Source organism: Ranitomeya variabilis, chromosome 4 (assembly GCF_051348905.1).
Source record: "Ranitomeya variabilis isolate aRanVar5 chromosome 4, aRanVar5.hap1, whole genome shotgun sequence".
NCBI lineage: Eukaryota > Metazoa > Chordata > Amphibia > Anura > Dendrobatidae > Ranitomeya > Ranitomeya variabilis.
Window position 1 is genome coordinate 59,291,374 of NC_135235.1, and position 19,726 is coordinate 59,311,099.

Genomic DNA, 19,726 nt, shown 5'->3' on the forward strand with positions numbered 1-19,726 from the left:
TAACTTGATAATGCCCCTTTAAAAAAAAAAAAAAAAAAAAAAAATAATCGCCGCCAAAAGGTAGACAACCTCTTTAGGCGAATTCCAATAAACTCTTTTATGATCATTCTAATATACAATTTTTTATATTCCCTGTAATGGAGTAATCTTTCAGATATCGGTCAGATGCCAGTCACACGCCACAATCATGGTGGCTTATATTAGATTGATATTGAGTCTGACAAAAGGATACTGGATAGCTTAAGGCTCTCTTAAAGAATTATTCTAGATATTACCCATCTCCTGGATAGGTGATAACACTTCGATCAGTACTGGCTCCACCATGGGGACCCCCCATGGATCAGCAGACTATGGCCACAAGTCTGTAGACAGAAGGAGTTGAATGGAGTGGCAGGTTGTACACACCAAAAGATCCTAGTGAATTAGATTACAGGTCTCGCATTACCGTGGCTCAGATACAGTAGTATCCTGAGGATCTCTTGACTTATCTTCATGGGTTCAATTTTGCTTGTTTGAGATTTTTTTTTCAAGTGTCACCGGGCATCTCAAGTCCTTATGGCCACAAATGGTTTCCACAACTCACACTGGATATGCTAAATAACCATTTAATCATAAGTTTGGGGTCACAGGTGGACTTACCTCTACAACGAGTATATCATCACTTGGTATATCCTCAATCTTTTTTGCTGGTGTGCCATCAAGTTTGGTTGTCAGTTCAACAAGAATTCTTCCCCTATAAGCTACACCTTCTCCCTGCAACATGAAGAGCACCATCATCAGCCATGACTTATATTACATGTAAAACTCTGTTTTCCCATGATGACAGAAGACCTTATTCCATGACTGCGGCCGCATGAGCCCACCAGAGGAATTGTAGAGCCCATGCTCTACACATGTTTTATTTGCATTGGTGAATGGTGATCATTACACGTTGTCTGTGCTAGAAGGCACAACAAGAAGTGGTTTCCAGGGGAAGAGATCAGTAAAGCTCGAAGTGGACAGAGTCCATTGTACAGCCCAGTACTGTGCGGGGTGTGCGTGTCTCCAGCTGGGAGTAGAACAGAGGGGAGTGTAGCGTGCAAGATTGGCGGTAGCCCTCCTGTCGACCACGTCCCGTACAGCTGTAAAGCTCTTGGGTTGTTCGTGTCACCACCAGATCAGTTGGGTTCATACACCGGATCAGAGAGCCAGAGACTGCAGAGAGCAACTAATTATTGTGAGAGACGGCAAAGTTAAGGTTGGCTCATGTCTGCAGATGAGTCAAAAAAAACAGAAGGAGGCACCTGGTGTACTGACATTAACTAAAACCTTAAGAGAATGTGGGGGTGATCCATCAAAGCTTTAAATCGCCAGATTTTCTGTTGAAAAAAAGCTTTGAAAAAAGTGGTAATCTTTTTGCACAACGAGAAGTTACTAAAAAAAAACCATGACTGGCATTTCCGTGGGACTCAGTTCAACTTTGCCGAAGCTGGATCAGGACGAGGGTGCGGCAAACCACGAAATTCATGATGAGCGGTGGAAATTGCTACACCACCAACTTTACTCCAGCAGAGGCATAATCACATTCTCCTGTTGGATGTTTGGGGTCCATTATGGTATCTGGCCCATTTGAAGATCCGCTTGTGCTCTGATGGACCAGTCAGACTTTGGTCACAAATACTTAATTAGTCCTGAAATATGACAGTAAATTAATATTTCATTGCGGTTCTAAAGTACCTTTCCAAAGTTGAGATCATCATACGGGTCAGGAAATCCAGTGAATTCTCTAGGGCTCCCATATAGATTAAGGTAACAAGGTCCAAAAGTGGGCAGGAATCCAACCTCCTTGTCACTACCTGCTGCTTGGAAAGATCACACTGGGATTAGGAAACTAGGGCGAAAGGAAAACTAATTCTAAAATAGAAGCTGCTACTATACAGTGAGCATGGTGCACCGTTTTGGAGGGAACTTTTTTCCGATGGACAGAGGTGTGTATAGGTTTATAAGGGTTTTTCCATCCAACAAAGTGCTGACATATTGCTACGATATGGAGGTCGGATCTCCACCAATCCAGAAAAATAAGGGGCATGCAGCTCAGATATAGCAATATTTCCCATTACTCTCTTGCAAAGTGCCACACAGCCAATGACTGGCGCAGCATGGGTTAAGACGAAATGAGAACTCGTTAAACCAGCGCTGCAACCCTTTTTTTTTTGCAAAAAGGTTAGACCTTTACCAATCTTTGGTTGAGGCACATGTAAGGGGGTGTGCAGGCGGCTGGTTTGAGCCCTGCATTCCTGTGCATGCCTACCTAATGAAACTGGGTATGTTTTGTGTTTGCTGTGTGTCCTGTGTAGTTTATGATAGCTGACACTGGTTGATATGATAATGGCTGACACTGTTCTTATATCTGTGTGTTAGGGACAGGAATAGGGACAGTCAGTGGCAGTGGTAGGTCAGCATTGGTAAGGGTTATGGCAGTGTAGTTGTGGGTTAGTGTTAAGGGAGCACTGTAGAGTAAGGCGACTTTAACACTTGCGTCGTTTGTCCTCCGTCTCAATGCGTCGTTTTGGAAAAAAACGCATCCTGCAAATGTGCCCGAAGGATGAGTTTTTTCCCATAGACTTGTATTGCAGATGGATTGTGACATATAGCCATACGTCGAGTCTGTCGTGCACTGGATGCATCGTGTTTTGGCGGACAGTTGTCACGAAAAAACGTTCAAGGGAACGTTTTTTCGTACGTCGGGTCCGCCATTTCCTACCACGCATGCGCGGCCGGAACTGCGCCCCCTTCTCCCCGGGACTTTTGAATGGGCAGTGGATGCGTTGAAAAACTGCATCCGCTGCCCACGTTGTGCCGAATTTTCACAACGTCCGATGGTACGCCGTGCCGACGCTTCATGACGGCCCCGTACCGACGGAAGTGTGAAAGAAGCGTAAGAGATTAGATTGTGTTGAGAACTGGTTTCAGTCAGAGTAGTGACAGTTGAGGAAGGCGGCGGAGCAAGTGTAGTGGCAGGGAGAGGGCCTTCCTGAGGTAATTTTCGGGTAGTGGGAGGAGCTAGAGCAGAGTGAGAGGAATTGTTCTAGAAGGAGCGGTAGTAGTTGTGTGGTGAGTTACAGCTGAAAGAGACAGAAGAAGCCCTGAGGGAAGCAGGTCTGGAGATGTTAGATCTTGAAGCACGTGGGAAGCGAGGCATTCTGGAAGGGTCGGTGGCTAGTCTGTGGGTTACCTCCCGTGACGTCCCAGACTTATGGTCCAAACAGGAATTGCAGAGGCAACCTGATTTTTCACCCAGGATGGGGAAAGTGGACGGGGAGCACCTAGTATCAGAAAGCTGGAATTCCCAGGGGACTGCGGGTCTGGAAGCCACGGTGCTAGAAGATAATCTGATGGAAAAGACCAGGGAAAGTGCAGGACGAGAAGTTCTTATGTCTTTTGAAGATTGCTGGATTAAGTCTGTTATGAAGATGCACGAATTGAGTAACGTTTTATTGAAAATCAATCGGGCCTTTGATAATATTTGTGTCTGTCTGTGACGGATTGGAGCCCTGTATGCTGCAAAGGATTCTGACTCACAGGTGGGTGAACTACTTGACACACACAGCACACCACAAAATGGACATGATATTTCTGTAGCGGAGCATCGGGGTGTGAGGAGGAAGCAGCAGCAATCCCTCTGTACGGCTACCACCCTGGCCCCCGTTGCACACACCTTAGCAACATGCCAGCACTTTATCATCGGAAAAAACTCATTTAAAGGGATTCTCCATGAATAGACAAAAAATAAGAAAGAATATGTAATTACTACATGAATATATTTCAAAATATCTTTATTTAACAAATCACATTCATTTTGCCTATGAAGGTAATCACTGCAGTACATTAAAATAGCCTACGTCTTGTTCCACTGACAGTAAATCGGGCGCCGGAACGGGAGGAGAGTATTAGCGGTTTTATTTTCACCATGGCAAACATTCAGATAGAGAAGGGGTTGTCATAGTAGTGATATATCCCTTTAAGAAAGGAAAAAAATCTATTGCCAGAGAACCCCTTTAAATTGTTCAGCTTAGAGATTTTTTTTAATTTTTTTTTAAAGGGGATCTGTCAGTTCCATCAACTCTCCTCAGCGGTTTATATAGGCATATGGGTGTTAAATAAAATAACAGCTTGAGATCTGTGATCCATTTCTCAATGTTTTTCTTATACATAAATGAGCAGTTAAGATCTATGGGCTGGACATAGCTCTGGAGGCAGAATCTCAGAGAGATCTATGTCCAGCCCATAGATCTTAACTGCTCATTTTACACAAGAAAAATGTGGATTTCTCTGAAATAAGACATCGCATAGCAGAAATCAAGGTATCATTTTATTCAACTTCCTATGTCCTTCATGCCCATATAGACGGTTTAGGAGGGATGATCCAACTGACAGATTCCCCCTCAGCAATTTAGCATTATCAGCTGCTCCTTAGCAATGTAGCTACAAGGTGGTACCACAGCAAGCAACAGACGGGAAGGAAGGGAGGACAAGAAAGGGAGAAGAGGGAAGAAAGGGAGAAGAGGGAAGAAAGGGAGAAGAGGGAAGAAAGGGAGAAGAGGGAAGAAAGGGAGAAGAGGGAAGAAAGGGAGAAGAGGGAAGAAAGGGAGAAGAGGGAAGAAAGGGAGAAGAGGGAAGAAAGGGAGAAGAGGGAAGAAAGGGAGAAGAGGGAAGAAAGGGAGAAGAGGGAAGAAAGGGAGAAGAGGGAAGAAAGGGAGAAGAGGGAAGAAAGGGAGAAGAGGGAAGAAAGGGAGAAGAGGGAAGAAAGGGAGAAGAGGGAAGAAAGGGAGAAGAGGGAAGAAAGGGAGAAGAGGGAAGAAAGGGAGAAGAGGGAAGAAAGGGAGAAGAGGGAAGAAAGGGAGAAGAGGGAAGAAAGGGAGAAGAGGGAAGAAAGGGAGAAGAGGGAAGAAAGGGAGAAGAGGGAAGAAAGGGAGAAGAGGGAAGAAAGGGAGAAGAGGGAAGAAAGGGAGAAGAGGGAAGAAAGGGAGAAGAGGGAAGAAAGGGAGAAGAGGGAAGAAAGGGAGAAGAGGGAAGAAAGGGAGAAGAGGGAAGAAAGGGAGAAGAGGGAAGAAAGGGAGAAGAGGGAAGAAAGGGAGAATAAGGAAGAAAGGGAGAATAAGGAAGAAAGGGAGAAGAGGGAAGAAAGGGAGAAGAGGGAAGAAAGGGAGAAGAGGGAAGAAAGGGAGAAGAAAGAAGAGGATAGGTCAATAGATCTACATATAGTAGTCATGCCCACATAAGAGCAGCTCATATCTTAGGAATAGTTTTCCCTTATAGAAAGGCTATTATGTTTTGTACTTTTTCTTCATTTATCTAGCACTGATCATGCTTTATTTGATGAAACAGTAAAGCATATTAAAAAACAGCCAGAAACACAAAAAAAAGCATTTTTAGGACATTGAAGTGTTCAAACAAGAACTTAATTAGTAATTTTAAATGTTGTTTTCTGAATGTGCATAAGGTGAACCAGGGTAAATCTGGAGTACAGCGGTATTAGCTTTTTGTCTTAGTTGTAAAAAATGTAACAGCAGAGGCGATTAGTTGCATCAGGCGTTAAAGGGAACCTATCACCCCGTTTTTTTAAAGATTAGATAAAAATAGTGTGAAATAGGGGCAGAGCTGGGCTTTACATTAGTGCTTTTTTGGTGACTTTATTCCCCCGTTAGGCTGCCGAAATACCTTTTGTGAAGTGGCCGTTTTGTCCTGTCACTCAAGTTGGTCAGGTCGGATGGGCGTGGTCACAGCGCTGTTTGTCCCCCAGGATCCTGCTCATCATTGAGTGACAGGACAAAACGGCCACTTCACAAAGGTATTTCGGCAGCCTAACGGGGGTGTAAAGGCACCAAAAAGGCACTAATGTAAAGCCCAGCTCTGCCCCTATTTCACACTATTTTTATCTAATCTTTAAAAAAACGGGGTGATAGGTTCCCTTTAAGGAATGCATTGTACGAGTTAGTATGTCACAGTTAAAGGGGCATTACAGGCTCAGCAAATAAAGCTTATTCATTGTATAATGACAGTTTTACTATTTGTTGATACTATAATATCCCTTTAAGTAGGAGATACTAAAATCCAAAATGAAAAAGTATTTGAAGTTATAAAATGATACCTGCACTTATGAGTTACTGTAATATGACAAGGAATTTGCAGGACTAGCAATTGCCCAATATATTGTTCAGAAAAACATTAATTGACTAATGGTATTAGGCAACTGCTGTGCAAATTTCCTTAAAGTGCTCAAAAAGTAAAGATACCATTGAAACTATTTTTTATGAATTACATATGATTGTTTGTATTATTCAGTTGATTTGCCATTACTAAAACATACGCAGGTAAAATATATTTTTGGTCGGTATTGCCAAGAAAGGTGTCCCACAGCTTTCAAAAAAAGAATAAATGTATGGTGTATAATAGTTTAAGGGAAATACAGTCGCCTATTGTGTGTTGTATATACCATAGAGAGGAAGAGCATATCACAATATGGAGTCTAAGCGTGAATGTTGCCTAGAAAAGAGTTTAGTGCCGAAAAACACCAATCGATAGCAATTGTCAGGGACAAAACTAGAGGTGGCATGAATGGTAGGTGCTCCAATTCTTAGGTGGCAGGTGGTACAGTAATAAACTACTCTATCTCAGACAGGGTATTTTAATATAGGGCTAGGGAAGCAATCTCAATCTTTGCCTTGTGTGAAGTAAAGCCTCGATATATTATTGGACCCTATTGGACAAACAATCAGCAGATTTGGGTTCCAGTATCATCTCTATGCTGATGACACCCAATTATACACTTCTTCCCCTGTCATCACCCCCTACCCTAATTAAAAATACCAAGGATTGTCGGTCTGCTGTCTCTAACATCATGTCCTCCCTCTGTCAAACTAAATCTCTCCAAAACGGAACTTCTTGTGTTACTCCCTTCTACTAACCCCACTCTACCCAACATCGAAATTACCCTGGAGGGTTCAACCATAACTCCCAAGCAGCATGCCCGCTGTCTTGGAGTCATATTCGACACCGATCTTTCCTTTACTCCCTATATCCGATCACTCACTCGCTCTTGTCAACTGCATCTTAAAAACATCTCCAGAATCCGACCTTTTCTCACCTTTGAAACTGCTAAGCCTCTTACTGTCGCTCTTATTCACTCTCGTCTGGACTACTGCAGCTCTCTTCTGATCGGTCTCCCTCTTACCAAACTTTCTCCTCTCCAATCCATCTTGAATGCGGCAGCCAGGGTCATATTTCTGTCCAACCGCTTCACCGATGCCTCCATCTTGTGCCAGTCATTACACTGGCTACCCATTCGCTACAGGGTCCAGTATAAACTCTCTCACCCACAAAGCCCTCCACAGTTCTGCACCGCCTTATATCTCCTCTCTCATCTCTGTCTATCGCCCTACACGTGCCCTCCGTTCTACAAATGACCTAAGGCTAACATCCCCCGTAATCCAAACCTCACACCTCCGTCTCCAAGACTTCTCTCGTGCTGCGCCAGCTCTCTGGAATGCACTTCGCCAGACGATCAGACTGATACCTAGCCACGACCTATTCAAGCGCGCTCTAAAAACCCATCTCTTCAAACAAGCCTACCACATCAACTACTCAGTAAACTAACTTTGCCCTGTTCCCTCCTTCCAAATATTATTCTAAATCTGCCCCCTACTATTCATCTGTCTCCACACCCTCCATGCACACGATAACTGCACTTGATACTTGACTATTGCACTTAAACACATGAGCTGATGACCGGATCATGCAGCTTTATATGAAAATCCCTATTTATTAGTGCAGCGCCCCAGAGTCCTGGTCGTTGCAGTACTGTGGCTCCGCCACTATGGGGAGCTATGGTGCGTCCGATGGCACTGAAGGAGTTCATCTGACCAGGTATCACAGACACCAATACATTTCACAGCCGGGCCTCCGGGGGGAGCTAAGGGTTCTATTCATTAGGCCACTCCCCACCATAGTGGGTAAACTGGGGGTCAGGCAGGAAGTTAGATCAGAAAGCTGACTGGATTGGGCGAAGCAACACCTAGTGGCAGAGGGTGTTGTGGAGGAAGAGACAGTAGGGTCTCTGTCAGGGGTGGGATCCTGACAGAGGCTTGGCATTGAAAAGAACGTAACGGGTCCGCGCCAGCTCCGGGAAGCGGCGGGACCCAAGAAAGGACTAGAAGCGAGATAGATTGTGCTGAGTGAGAAACGAGATCAAGCAATAGGAGAATACCAGTAGGAGTCGTGCTGTAAGACCGGAGCAACACCCTACTGAGGCGCACTACCGGTGGCCGGAACGCCGAGGGAGTATTATAACATTCAGCTTCAAGCAATACTCTAAACAGCGGCAGGACAGTCAGTTTAAGGCGGGCTGTCTAACACATATCACCTATGAAGTCTTGGGAGGCAATTGCGGGAGAGGGGCGTCTCTAGGGTCCCGGAAGAACTCCAGGCCTATCCGACAAACGGGTGCCGTTCTAACTGTAACATCAGGAAGGGACGGAAGATTAGAAGAACATCATTTAATCGAGTTGTGAGGGAACTTAAGAAACAGACACAACGGTTGTGGGGTACTTTCCGTAAGCACAGCAGGGAAGGACTACAACACATAGCGCTAAGAAGGAAGGCACCGATTTCCACCTGTGAAGTGAACTCTGGAGGTGCCATTGGACCGGCCGGACTTGCGCAGCCTGGTGAACCGTATTCTGGACTGAGGACTCAGAGATCTCCAGTAAAGAGGTAAAGAGACTGCAACCTGGTGTCCTCGTTATTTACCGCGACCTGCACCCCACAACTGCACCGCTACAACACCACTTATTTCACCGGACGTCCCCCACTGACAGACAGGGCCACGGACCGGGTCTAGCCACCGTGACAACCCCAGGACTGAGACCCCGAGGCCCGGCTCCGGGTACCCCTCGGCCCTGCGGCGGTGTGGGGGCGCTCCATTATAATTGCCAGACCTGAAATAACAAGCACTTTTCACCTATTGTGTCCCCCCCATTTCCTTGTAGATTCTAAGCTTGCGAGCAGGGACCTCACTCCTAATGTCACTGTTTAAATTGTCTTAACTTGTATTGAATTTGTCTGTACATGTCCCCGCTTAATTGTAAAGTGCTGCGGAATATGTTGGCGCTATATAAATAAAAATTATTATTATTATTATTATTATTAGTCACTTTCTGGTGACCAAAATCGATGATCGTAGCTGAATGATTTTAAGAGGCTACCCTTCATCTTGGAAATCAGTAGTGGTCCAAATACGTTTACTACACTGTCACATTCTCCCACCTATCTATGACACATCAGATGAATTTTGAATAGATTTGTATATCTATAAAATAAATTTGGAATTTTTTTTTTTCTTTAAAAAAGGTGTTCCACTGCGGTCATATTAAAGCTGACAGAGCTTGCCAGATTGGATATCAATCCATTGTGTTCGGGGGGGGGGGGGGCACAAAGGAGCGGCAGTTTGAATTGAAACGCTCAATGGTTTTGTTCTCAAGGTAGGCAAGTCTGGCAACGTATTGCTCTATGCTTCCCATAAAGAACACATCAAGGCTTAGTCAAACTGAGCATTCATGTGTATGTCAAATTCAGGAGAAAGCTGCTTGGCCAAGGTGTACTGGCAACCTTAGACCTTGATATAAGTTGATGTCAGTCCAAAGGTATTAAAGCTCATGGCTCTTCAAGAAAGGAGTATTGTAACTGACTGACTAATGGGGTATGGCCATGGGAATTAATGCCATGTAATAAGAGAAATTGTCTACCCCTGCATAAGGGCAATACCAACTTTAGTACTGACTCCTTAGCTCATTTTTAGCACCTCTGTGGTAAGACATCGGAACCTTCCTTGGCAATACGAAGAGTAAAAGGAAGAATTTCGATCTTGTAAAACAACAATTTACAATGCATTTTGGGGAAAAGTTAGATCAAAGTTAGATTGTAAAAGGTTGTTGATTAGTAGGGTCTGGACACACGGACACGAACCATGCAGCATTGACTGAACTGGATCTGAGAGCAGAATCGTACATGTGTATGTTTCGTAGGCCACCATCAGTGTTTATTCACACATGGCAGATTTGTTGCATACATTTCTGTGAATGTTCCATACATATGCTTGCAGAAATCCATGCAAATGCATAATTGCTCATGCATGTAAATGGGTGTGTGTGTGTGTGTGTGTGTGTGTGTGTATATGTGTGTGTAGCAAACAAATCAGCCATGCCTAATGTAATAAAATTGGCTATAGACTAATCTATAGATGATGCAATCATAATAAAATTATTCTGCTGTGCATGTGCAGTTTGCAAATGTTTGCAACGAGGGTGAACTGTTAAAGGCAATAGGTTGAATACTAGTGATGAGCGAGTATACTTGTTGCTCGGGTTTTCCCGAGCACGCTCGGGTGGTCTCAGAGTATTTGTAACTGCTTGGAGATTTAGTTTTCCTTGCCGCAGCTGCATGATCGACAGCTTCTAGACAGCTTGATTACATGTGGGGATTCCCTAGCAACCAGGCAACCCCCACATGTACTCAGGCTGGCTAGTAGCTGTAAATCACGCACCCGAGTCAACAAACACTAAGTCTCCGAGCAGTCACAAATACTCGGAGACCACCAGAGCGTGCTCGGGAAAACCCGAGCAATGAGTACACTCGCTCATCACTATTGAAGACTACTTTTGCTATATAGTACTAGTGTCATGGGTTTACCGCGACAGAGGAGTCAGAAGACCGCAGAGTCCGATTTCTCCTATTCCTGCACTGGTTAGAAGCACTTCACCTTCAAATTAAACTGTGTACATTTTTTTTTAGCAGTGCAGGGGTTAATCTGCTCTTTTGAGAGCTCCCATCTACTATATAATCTGGGCCCTGGCTGGCACTCATTTTTAGAGTAGCTTTTGCTGCATGGCTGGAGGCTGTTGTTGGTTATTGTTGGAGAAGGCGTTTGGTGGATTTATCTGCGACTGTTTAGGCTATGTGCAAACGTTGCAGATTTCTGTGCGGATTTTTCTGCTCAGTTTTTGAAAAATCCGCAGGTAAAACACACTGCGTTTTACTTGTGGCTTACCCGTGGATTTACTGCAGATTTCCAGCGTTTTTTATGCGGATTTCACCTGCGGATTCCTATAAAGGAACAGGTGTAAAACGCTGCGGAATCCGCACAAAGAATTGACATGCTGCAGAAAATACAACGTAGTGTTTCCACGCGGTATTTTCCGCAGCATGTGCACTGCGGATTTTGTCTTCCATAGGTTTACATGGTACTGTAAACCGGATAGAAAACTGCTGCGAATCCGCAGCGTCTAATCCGCAACGTGTGCACATAACCTTATAGGTTTCGAGTGTATGCTAATTCTCTATCTTCCCCTACTTTGGATTAACCTCATCCTCCACTCACTGGTGTTTACCTCTGTTGTTTATGTGTGTATATTTGTATGTTTGGTATTTTTCCATTACCCCTGTTCGTATTACCTTGTTAATCCGGTTGGTGTACTAAGGTGCACTACTACTCCCTTCTTCCCTGGATGGGGGAAGGATACAGACTGAGGGCAGATTTATAAGCTAAGGCAAGGTGTGTGGCCCTGGCGTCTTCACCATCAGAATAAATCTGGCGAGCTATGGCACCCCTAGCATAAGGGACAGGGAAGAAGTCCCTGGTCCCAGGACACCCAACAACAGAGCTGTGACAACTGGCTTTCCCATAAAACACATAATACGAGTCCAACTGTAGATACCCCCTTCAATACCCACAACAGACAACTGGTGCAGTGTATAAGTGGCAGTGAATGGTCATTTTCCATTTTTGTCTACAGGGGATACAAAAACAGCTAAGCATGCGCCATAGAATTAACCTATTGATTGGTCTTGCATGAGAAAACCTCTCAGATATTCTCTGAAACACTATGGGTATAAAAAAAAGTTTATCTGGCTAATATAACTCAATTGACAGATCTTTTGATATGAGGATCCTATGTAGACATGGAATTTCTGGGAGACTGGGTTGCAAGGAGTCTGGAAATGGATGGATGTTTGCATATTTGCTTTTAATATGTTTAAGTAGTGCAGGGGCATTACTGATGGGAGTTGGATGGGTCTTAAAATATGCAACATTTCAATCCTAAATTTTGGTAATTGAAAAGTTTAATATGAATTAATACATGAGTGAATAAAAGCTAGGAAACGTGTAGGTGCTATACGAAGAGTAAAGGATAAGTAGAGGACGACAATGGAAGCCCTGCAGTGGCTAGAATGACACGTTGGATTCTGCGTACTACGGTATGTGTTCCAGTCAGAAGCCACATGGCAAAGACATAGACAAATCATGCTTCTATACATCCATGCAGGCTCCAGTGCCAAAACTGTATTTTACTTAAGATCATGTAAAAATTAAAGTAAATTTTTTTGGATCTATTTTTTCATTAGGACCAAAAATTATGAAGTCACAGTTTGGGCAGTGGGTTGCAAAATCAAATTGGAATCAAAATCACACCACAATATACACCTTCCAATGCCGTAGACCCAACTCCCGAAGTTTCACTGTCTATATTACAAAAAGAAAACGGTTAAATAGAACATGTCGGACACAATTCAATACATAGTAATCTGCTCAAAAATATCTCCAAAAGAAAATAAAAACATAATGCACACATCAGGAGCAAGAAGAAAGCGGATAAAACATAAAAGTAAAAAAAAAAATCAAGGACCGTACTAACTTCTACAAAATATAAATAAGGCGGTGTTCACATCTGCGTAGGAGGTTAGGTCAGGAGTTTTCCTCAGGGATTGTCATATTTGATGGGAAGAATAGAGCAGCATTTCAAATCAAAATGAGGGATATCAAGACCGGAAATTAAAACTCAATGGGGTCTATCAGGTGATCCTGGTGTCTGTCGTGCAACGGATTTGGCACAGGGACGCAGATATAAACAGAGCCCAAGAGACTAAAATACCAAAGCTTAAAAAAGGGGTTGTTGACCTTTGGTGATATTCATTTATTTTTTTACTGAAATGCATAAATTTCAGAAAAAAAATAAAATAAATAAATCAGTTTTGCAGTTGGGTTTCATTAAAAAGTTTACAACATTTGCCTTTTCTGCATATTCAATTTTAATGAGGTCCCTGCTCATAAATCAGGGAAGAGGAGCTAGCAAAGAGATTAAAAAAAAAAAAAGTTATAAACTCTCCTATGTAACATTGTTGATTAAATACAAATGCAAAGTGATTTTTAGCCCCAAATACAGTGAAGGAAATCATTATGTCATCCCTGGATGATTTTGTAAGTTTGCCCACTGACAATGACATGAACAGTCTATAATTTTAAGGGAAGGTTAATTTTAACATTGAGAGATAGAATATCAAAAATAAAATCCAGAAAAAGATGAGAGGAGTCTAATGCAGTCCCCAGCCAGATTCTGCAAGCTCCCGGTGATTTAGCAGCTCACACCCTCAATCATCTTCAGAGACGTGAACCGGATGGGGGCCACATTGGACTTATCTCGCCTCTCCCTGTGGCTTCCTGCCTTCTCTTTGGGTAGCCAGGCTCAGATTCATGCTACCTGTGGTTTTGGAAGCATGAAACGACTGATGATGTTCCCTTTAAAAATGATAAATGACTTCAGACAATTTTATTCCGAGATGCTCACCAAAAAAGAACACTGCAATTTTCACTCCAGCAAATAGGCCTAACGCTAGATTCGCTCTGCCTGAGACTAATCATTGGTCTCAATCATCACAATGAAAGTTAACAGGTCTATATACATTAGATAACACAGGCATAGACTATAGGTGAGGTCACAGCTCACCTCCTCCTCCTTCCTACACAATGACGTTTGCTCCTGTTAATGTCCACATGAAGAACAGAAAGTAAAAGTCTAATATCAGGCCTAGAGACCAGTGTGAAAACTGCAAGAGCTTGCTTTTTTGTTTTATATACAACACATGTACTATATATATACAATGGTGTTCAAAAGTCCTGCATAGGCGTGAAGAAAACTATAGGTTTCATTCTTCTGCATCTCTACAGTGAAACTGGTGGAACATATATGTTTTTGTAATCCCTCATTGTATGCCATACTCATTTTTGAATGTCCCAAGTGTATAAATTGTTATGGTATGCACATTTTTGATAATTTTCTTTACAGCATAACCATACCTACGCCAGTACAGTGTGTAGAATGGTGAACAGGTTTCTAAGTTCATTGACTTCCAATGCAAGTTCACACAGACTTAAATTTTACTTTTTAAGATTTATTATTTTTTATTTAATTCAGAGTCCTGAAAAGGGCCTTTTGAGTGCATCTTTAGCTTCTAATACTTTATTGGCCAGCCCTTGCTCTTGAGCACCAGCTTGCATCTCTGTGGCATTGAGTGAATAAGCTTCCGCAGATGTTCACGAGTGATGATGTGGTTCCAGGCCTGTATCAGAGCCTCAATCAACTCACTCTTGGTCCTTGGCTGTTTTCTAGATATCTCTAATGATACCTTGTGCCACAAATTTTCAATTGGATTGAGGTCCGGGGACTGAGCTGGCCAGTCAATAGTAGCCACCTTGTTCTTCCAACACCATTGGCTGCCGTACAGCCCCAGACCATTACTTTCATCGGATGTTTCACAGAGAAGCTCAAACACTCTGGCTTGTACTCTTCATGTGGGAACCTTCTCACATAAGACTTGCCATCATTTCCTAAAATGCAAAAAGTGCTTTCATCACTAAATAGCACTTTTTCCCACTCCTCCTTCCTCCATTTTAAATATTTCAATGCCCACAGTTTTCGCCTTTGTCTTTGTATGGCTGTCATCAATGGCTTCTTTTGGGCCTTGCACCCTCTCAATCCTGCTTCCAAACATCTCTTCCTAACAGTTGATGTTGCTACCTCAATATTGCACTTTTCTTGCCATTCTCGCAGAAGCTGAGGAGAGGTGAGCTTTCGATTGGCAAGGGATGTTCTTATCAGTACTCAATCCTCCCTTTTAGTTGACTTTCTGGGCCAACCAGATCTGGGCCTGTCCTGGGTAATTCCAAGCTACTTATGTTTCTGCAAAATTCTTATGACTGTACTCTGATTACAGCCGACCTTCCTTGCGATCTGAGGGCCAGTATAACCCTCTTCATGTAGCACCACAACTCGCACACGATCCTCCGCTGACAAAAATCTGAAGGCTCCCATCATAAAACTCTACAGTATGATTCACTAGATAGACCAACAGATAAAACAAACAAACAAAGCAGCAGATGTGATGCAATGTAATGCAATGAGATTGGCTGCCATATCCAGGTTATGATTGGTCACAAGAACCTCATCTGTGATTGGCTAATTTTGGATCTGAAGCTGTACAATATTTAGTTGTGCTTTCAATTCCCATATTGTTGCAATAATTTCAGGCAAAACTGCTTCAAAAGATAAAAATATTACAGGGAGAGAATGCAAAATTGTATTCTGAACAAAACCATATATAATATGTCATATTAGCATCGAAGATATTCGACAGAAAACGTTTAAAACTTGAAAAATCAATTTATCCTATGCAGGACTTTTGAACACCACTGTGTGTATATATATATATATATATATATATATATATATATATATATATATATATATATATATATATATATATATATAATCTAGGCATCACGGTTACACCTATGGAGGTGTTTTGTGGGCTGAGTACCAAGATGGCAGCAACAATAGGCACTAGGAAACACAGCCAGAGGAGTACCAAGATGGCAGTGACAGTAGGCACTAGGAAGCACAGCCAGAGGAGTACCAAGATGGCAGTGTCAGTAGGCACTAGGAAGCACAGCCAGAGGAGTACCAAGATGGAAATAACAGTAGGTGCTAGGAAGCCCATCCAGAGAAGTACCAAGATGGAAGTAAAAGTAGGTGCTAGGAAGCCCATCAAGAGAAGTAGCAAGATGGAAGTAACAGTAGGTGATAGGAAGCCCATCCAAAAGAGTACTAAGATGGCAGTGACAGTAGGCACTAGGAAGCACAGCCAGAGGAGTACCAAGATGGCAGTGACAGTAGGCACTAGGAAGCACAGCCAGAGGAGTACCAAGATGGCAGTGACAGTAGGCACTAGGAAGCACAGCCAGAGGAGTACCAAGATGGCAGTGACAGTAGGCACTAGGAAGCACAGCCAGAGGAGTACCAAGATGGCAGTGACAGTAGGCACTAGGAAGCACAGCCAGAGGAGTACCAAGATGGCAGTGACAGTAGGTTATAGGAAGCCCATCCAGAGGAGTACCAAGATGGCAGTGACAGTAGGCACTAGCAAACCCATCCAGAGGCGTACCAAGATGGCAATGACAATAGGCCTCACGTCTAGGGAATAACTAATAAATACTTTTGCCCAAATTGTTGACTTCCCCCTGCAAGCCCAGAAACTATAGATAAGACACAGGGATTTTAAGAAGTAAAAATTTTTTTACATTTAACAAAATCAGATTGCAAAACTCTTTTTCTGATGACATTTCCTTCAAGTAGAGTGCACACATAATATAATGAATCAGGTCTGTAGCACATTTACCATTCTGGTTAGCATAAGAGCAGCACAGCAATAACTTTTGCAACCTGTTGCTTACAAATCAACGTTCATTTGCTTGACATGGACCATTGAGTACAGTGTTATATTGGTTACGACTGAAAACTACTATCTGTCCTCCATAGATGTGACAGTTATGCCAAGCACCAGAGATAAAGGGGTTGTCTGAAGTTTGCTCTTCAGGAGCACGCTGCTCCTTTGCCTTAACCACATATATACAAGAAAGCAGTAATAAGCTCAGTCTGATTGCAGGAGCATCGCCTCACCTTCCAGATCTCCACCAGATGCAGCAATTTTTGACAAACTCAGATTAGTGGTTCCAACAGCGTCGTTCTTGGTGAGTCTGTCCCTAAGATAGTGTATTAAAAAGTTATAAATTGGAATAGGTTAAGCATTAAATGGATCTTCTCCAGAAAAAAAAACTAATAAAATGATACAAATATAATTAAAACATAACAATTGTGATAATTATACTCATCAATAATTTCATATTATTTTAGCCAAGATTAAATGGACTCTTTGTAAAAAGAAAAAACAAAACAAAAACACACTAGACTATAAGGCTATGTTCACACATTGCATTTTTGCTATCTTTTTATGCATGCAAAACCTGCTCTCTTGGCAGTGAAGAAGCTGCTTACAAAAAGTATGTTTGCTGCGTTTTTGTCTCTTTTTCATGACAAAGTTTAGTGCATGAAAAAAACCATAATGCAACTTTCTAAGGTTTTTGCACAAGAAACACAGCAAAACCTGGTACCTGTGGTTTTTGCTGCAATTTTGCTCTTACTCATTGCTTCCTAAGGGTGAAAAAAAAAGCTAAAAGACGTGACATGCAGCAGTTTTCCAATTCAGTCAGAAAAACAAAACAAAACGTGTGCATAATATTTCTGAAATCTCATCGCTTTTGCTGGCACTGTAAAACGCAGCTTAAAATGTGCATTGAAAAAAAAGAAACAAAAACGCAACGTGTGAACATCGTCTAGGGCAGCTTTCACACGTCTGATATTTGTGGTCCGAGAATGAATTGTGATGTCCGGACTGACCACAGGTCTACTGGCCCGAGCTCAATCTCATACATGCCCAAGAGGCTGTTGAGTTCAGGTCAGGAGACCTGCAGCGGATTCGGAAATTGCGATTTGTGAAATCCGGATATGTAAAACCAGTCTAAAAACTGTCAAAGACATACAAAAATCTAAAATAATAATGTTAGTAGATGATTTCTTATAATTAAATAAAAAAACAAGGCTAAGAAACATTAAATTAATAAAAAGGTTGTACCATAAACAACATTCATCACCTACCCACAGAAGAGATGATAAATGTACGGTCACTACTAGTCTGGTTGCTGAGTGACTTCCCAAATCCGAGAACAGGGGGCAAAGTTTGCTCTGTGAACACACCATGAGAGACCAACCCTCCGGTACACAGGACAGTGGTCACACAGCTCTACTTGCACAGATAACTTCGGTCACCTTGGGGGTCTCAGTGGTTGAGGCCTCAGCAATCATTTATCATCTATCCTGTGGACATATTATTCTTGGGACAAACCATTTAAAGGGAATCTGTCTGCAGGTTTTGCTACTTCATGTGAAAGAAGCATGATGTAGAGACCCTGAATCCAACAAGGTATCACTTAGTTTACTGGGTGCATTGGTTCTGACACACAGTTTTTAGATTTTAGCAATGCAGCTGAGAAAGTTACTTACACCCACACCAGGCTCTGTATGTACATAGTCTATAGACAGTGAGCTGCTTAGTACAGGAGGGGGTGGAGTCAGATGAGTCACAGCAATGATAATATCCTCGTGATAAAACTTCAGTGTAAGTAAACAACTGAAGGACCTTAGCAAACATTTACTGGTACTTTTCTACCTCTGTGAAGTTAGCCATCACTTACCAGTCGTATACAGTGAGCTTTATGTTCTCACACACTGAGGGAAACTGCAAGAACAAATACAGTTACATATATTACCTATATATACACAATGCACCGGCTCAGTATCTGCAGATTAATACATCTAACCTTAATCTGAAGATTGACAGCCTGGTTCCATTCTGGATTAGCATTTTTTTCTATAGTCCTCGTAGAGACCTGTACAGACAAATTGTTCTATATTATAAAATCCTTCATATTAAATATATACGGTATATACTCAAGTATAAGCCGAGAATTTCAACCCATTTTTTTAGGCAGGGGAGGGGGATCGGAGCTGTGTAATAATACTCACCTGCTCCTGGCGCGGTCCCTGCTTCCCCGGCGCTGACAGCTTCTTCCTGTATTGAGCGGTCACATGGCACCGCTCATTACAGTAATGAATATGGACTCCCATAGGGGTGGAGCCACATATTCATTATTATAATGAGCGGTACCATGTGACCATTCAATACAGGAAGAAGCTGTCAGCGCCCGGAGAACGAGGGACGTCCAGGGACCGCGCCAGGAGCAGGTGAGTATAACGGGGGCATATTCACCTGTTCTGCGTTCCACTGTCGGTGCTGCTCCATCTTCTGCGTCCTCTGCAGTGACGCTCAGGTCAGAGGGCGCGATGACTGTGCGCCGCCCTCTGCCTGAACAGTCAGTGCAGAGGATGGGGAAGACACTGCAGCGCCGACAGTGGAACGGGAAAGGTGAATATAGCAAGTGCCGGGGACCTGAACGATGAGAGGTGAGTATGTGATTTTTTTTTTTTATCCCAGCAACAGCATATGGGGCAAATATATCTATGGAGCATCTTATGGGGCCATAATCATTTGTGCAGCATTATATGGGGCAAATAACTATATGGAGCATCTTATGGGGCCATAATCACCATTTGTGCAGCATTATATGGGGCAAATGTGTCTATGGAGCATCTTATGGGGTGATAATCAGCATTTGTGCAGCATTATATGGGGTATCTTATGGGGCCCATCATAAACTCTATGGAGCATTATATGGGGCCCATCATGAACTGTATGGAGCATTATATGGGGCTCCTGATTCAATATAGATATTCAAAAACACTTAACCTACTGATGTCTCAATTAATTTTACTTTTATTGGTATCTGTTTTTATTTTTGACATTTACCGGTAGCTGCTGCATTTTCCACCCTAGGCTTATACTCAAGTCAATAAGTTTTCTCAGTTTTTTGTGGCAAAATTAGGGGGGTCGGCTTATACTCGGG

The 19,726-nt window shown here is 42.7% G+C and overlaps 1 protein-coding gene across 9 annotated transcripts in view; it reads right to left on the reverse strand.

The window, feature by feature from the left end:
- Positions 1-19,726, reverse strand: part of MYOF (myoferlin) — a 171,413-nt gene that overhangs the window by 62,802 nt on the left and 88,885 nt on the right. For 3 of the 9 annotated variants that reach the window (XM_077258596.1, XM_077258594.1, XM_077258589.1), the window contains exons 14-19: positions 18,584-18,652; positions 18,458-18,501; positions 16,827-16,909; positions 12,518-12,556; positions 1,717-1,841; positions 640-753 (exon numbers count right to left, since the gene is read on the reverse strand). In XM_077258596.1, the coding sequence (XP_077114711.1) occupies positions 640-753; positions 1,717-1,841; positions 12,518-12,556; positions 16,827-16,909; positions 18,458-18,501; positions 18,584-18,652 (474 nt within the window). The remainder of the gene's footprint in view (positions 1-639; positions 754-1,716; positions 1,842-12,517; positions 12,557-16,826; positions 16,910-18,457; positions 18,502-18,583; positions 18,653-19,726) is intronic. The other 6 variants (XM_077258595.1, XM_077258593.1, XM_077258598.1 and 3 more) reach the window with 3 other exon arrangements.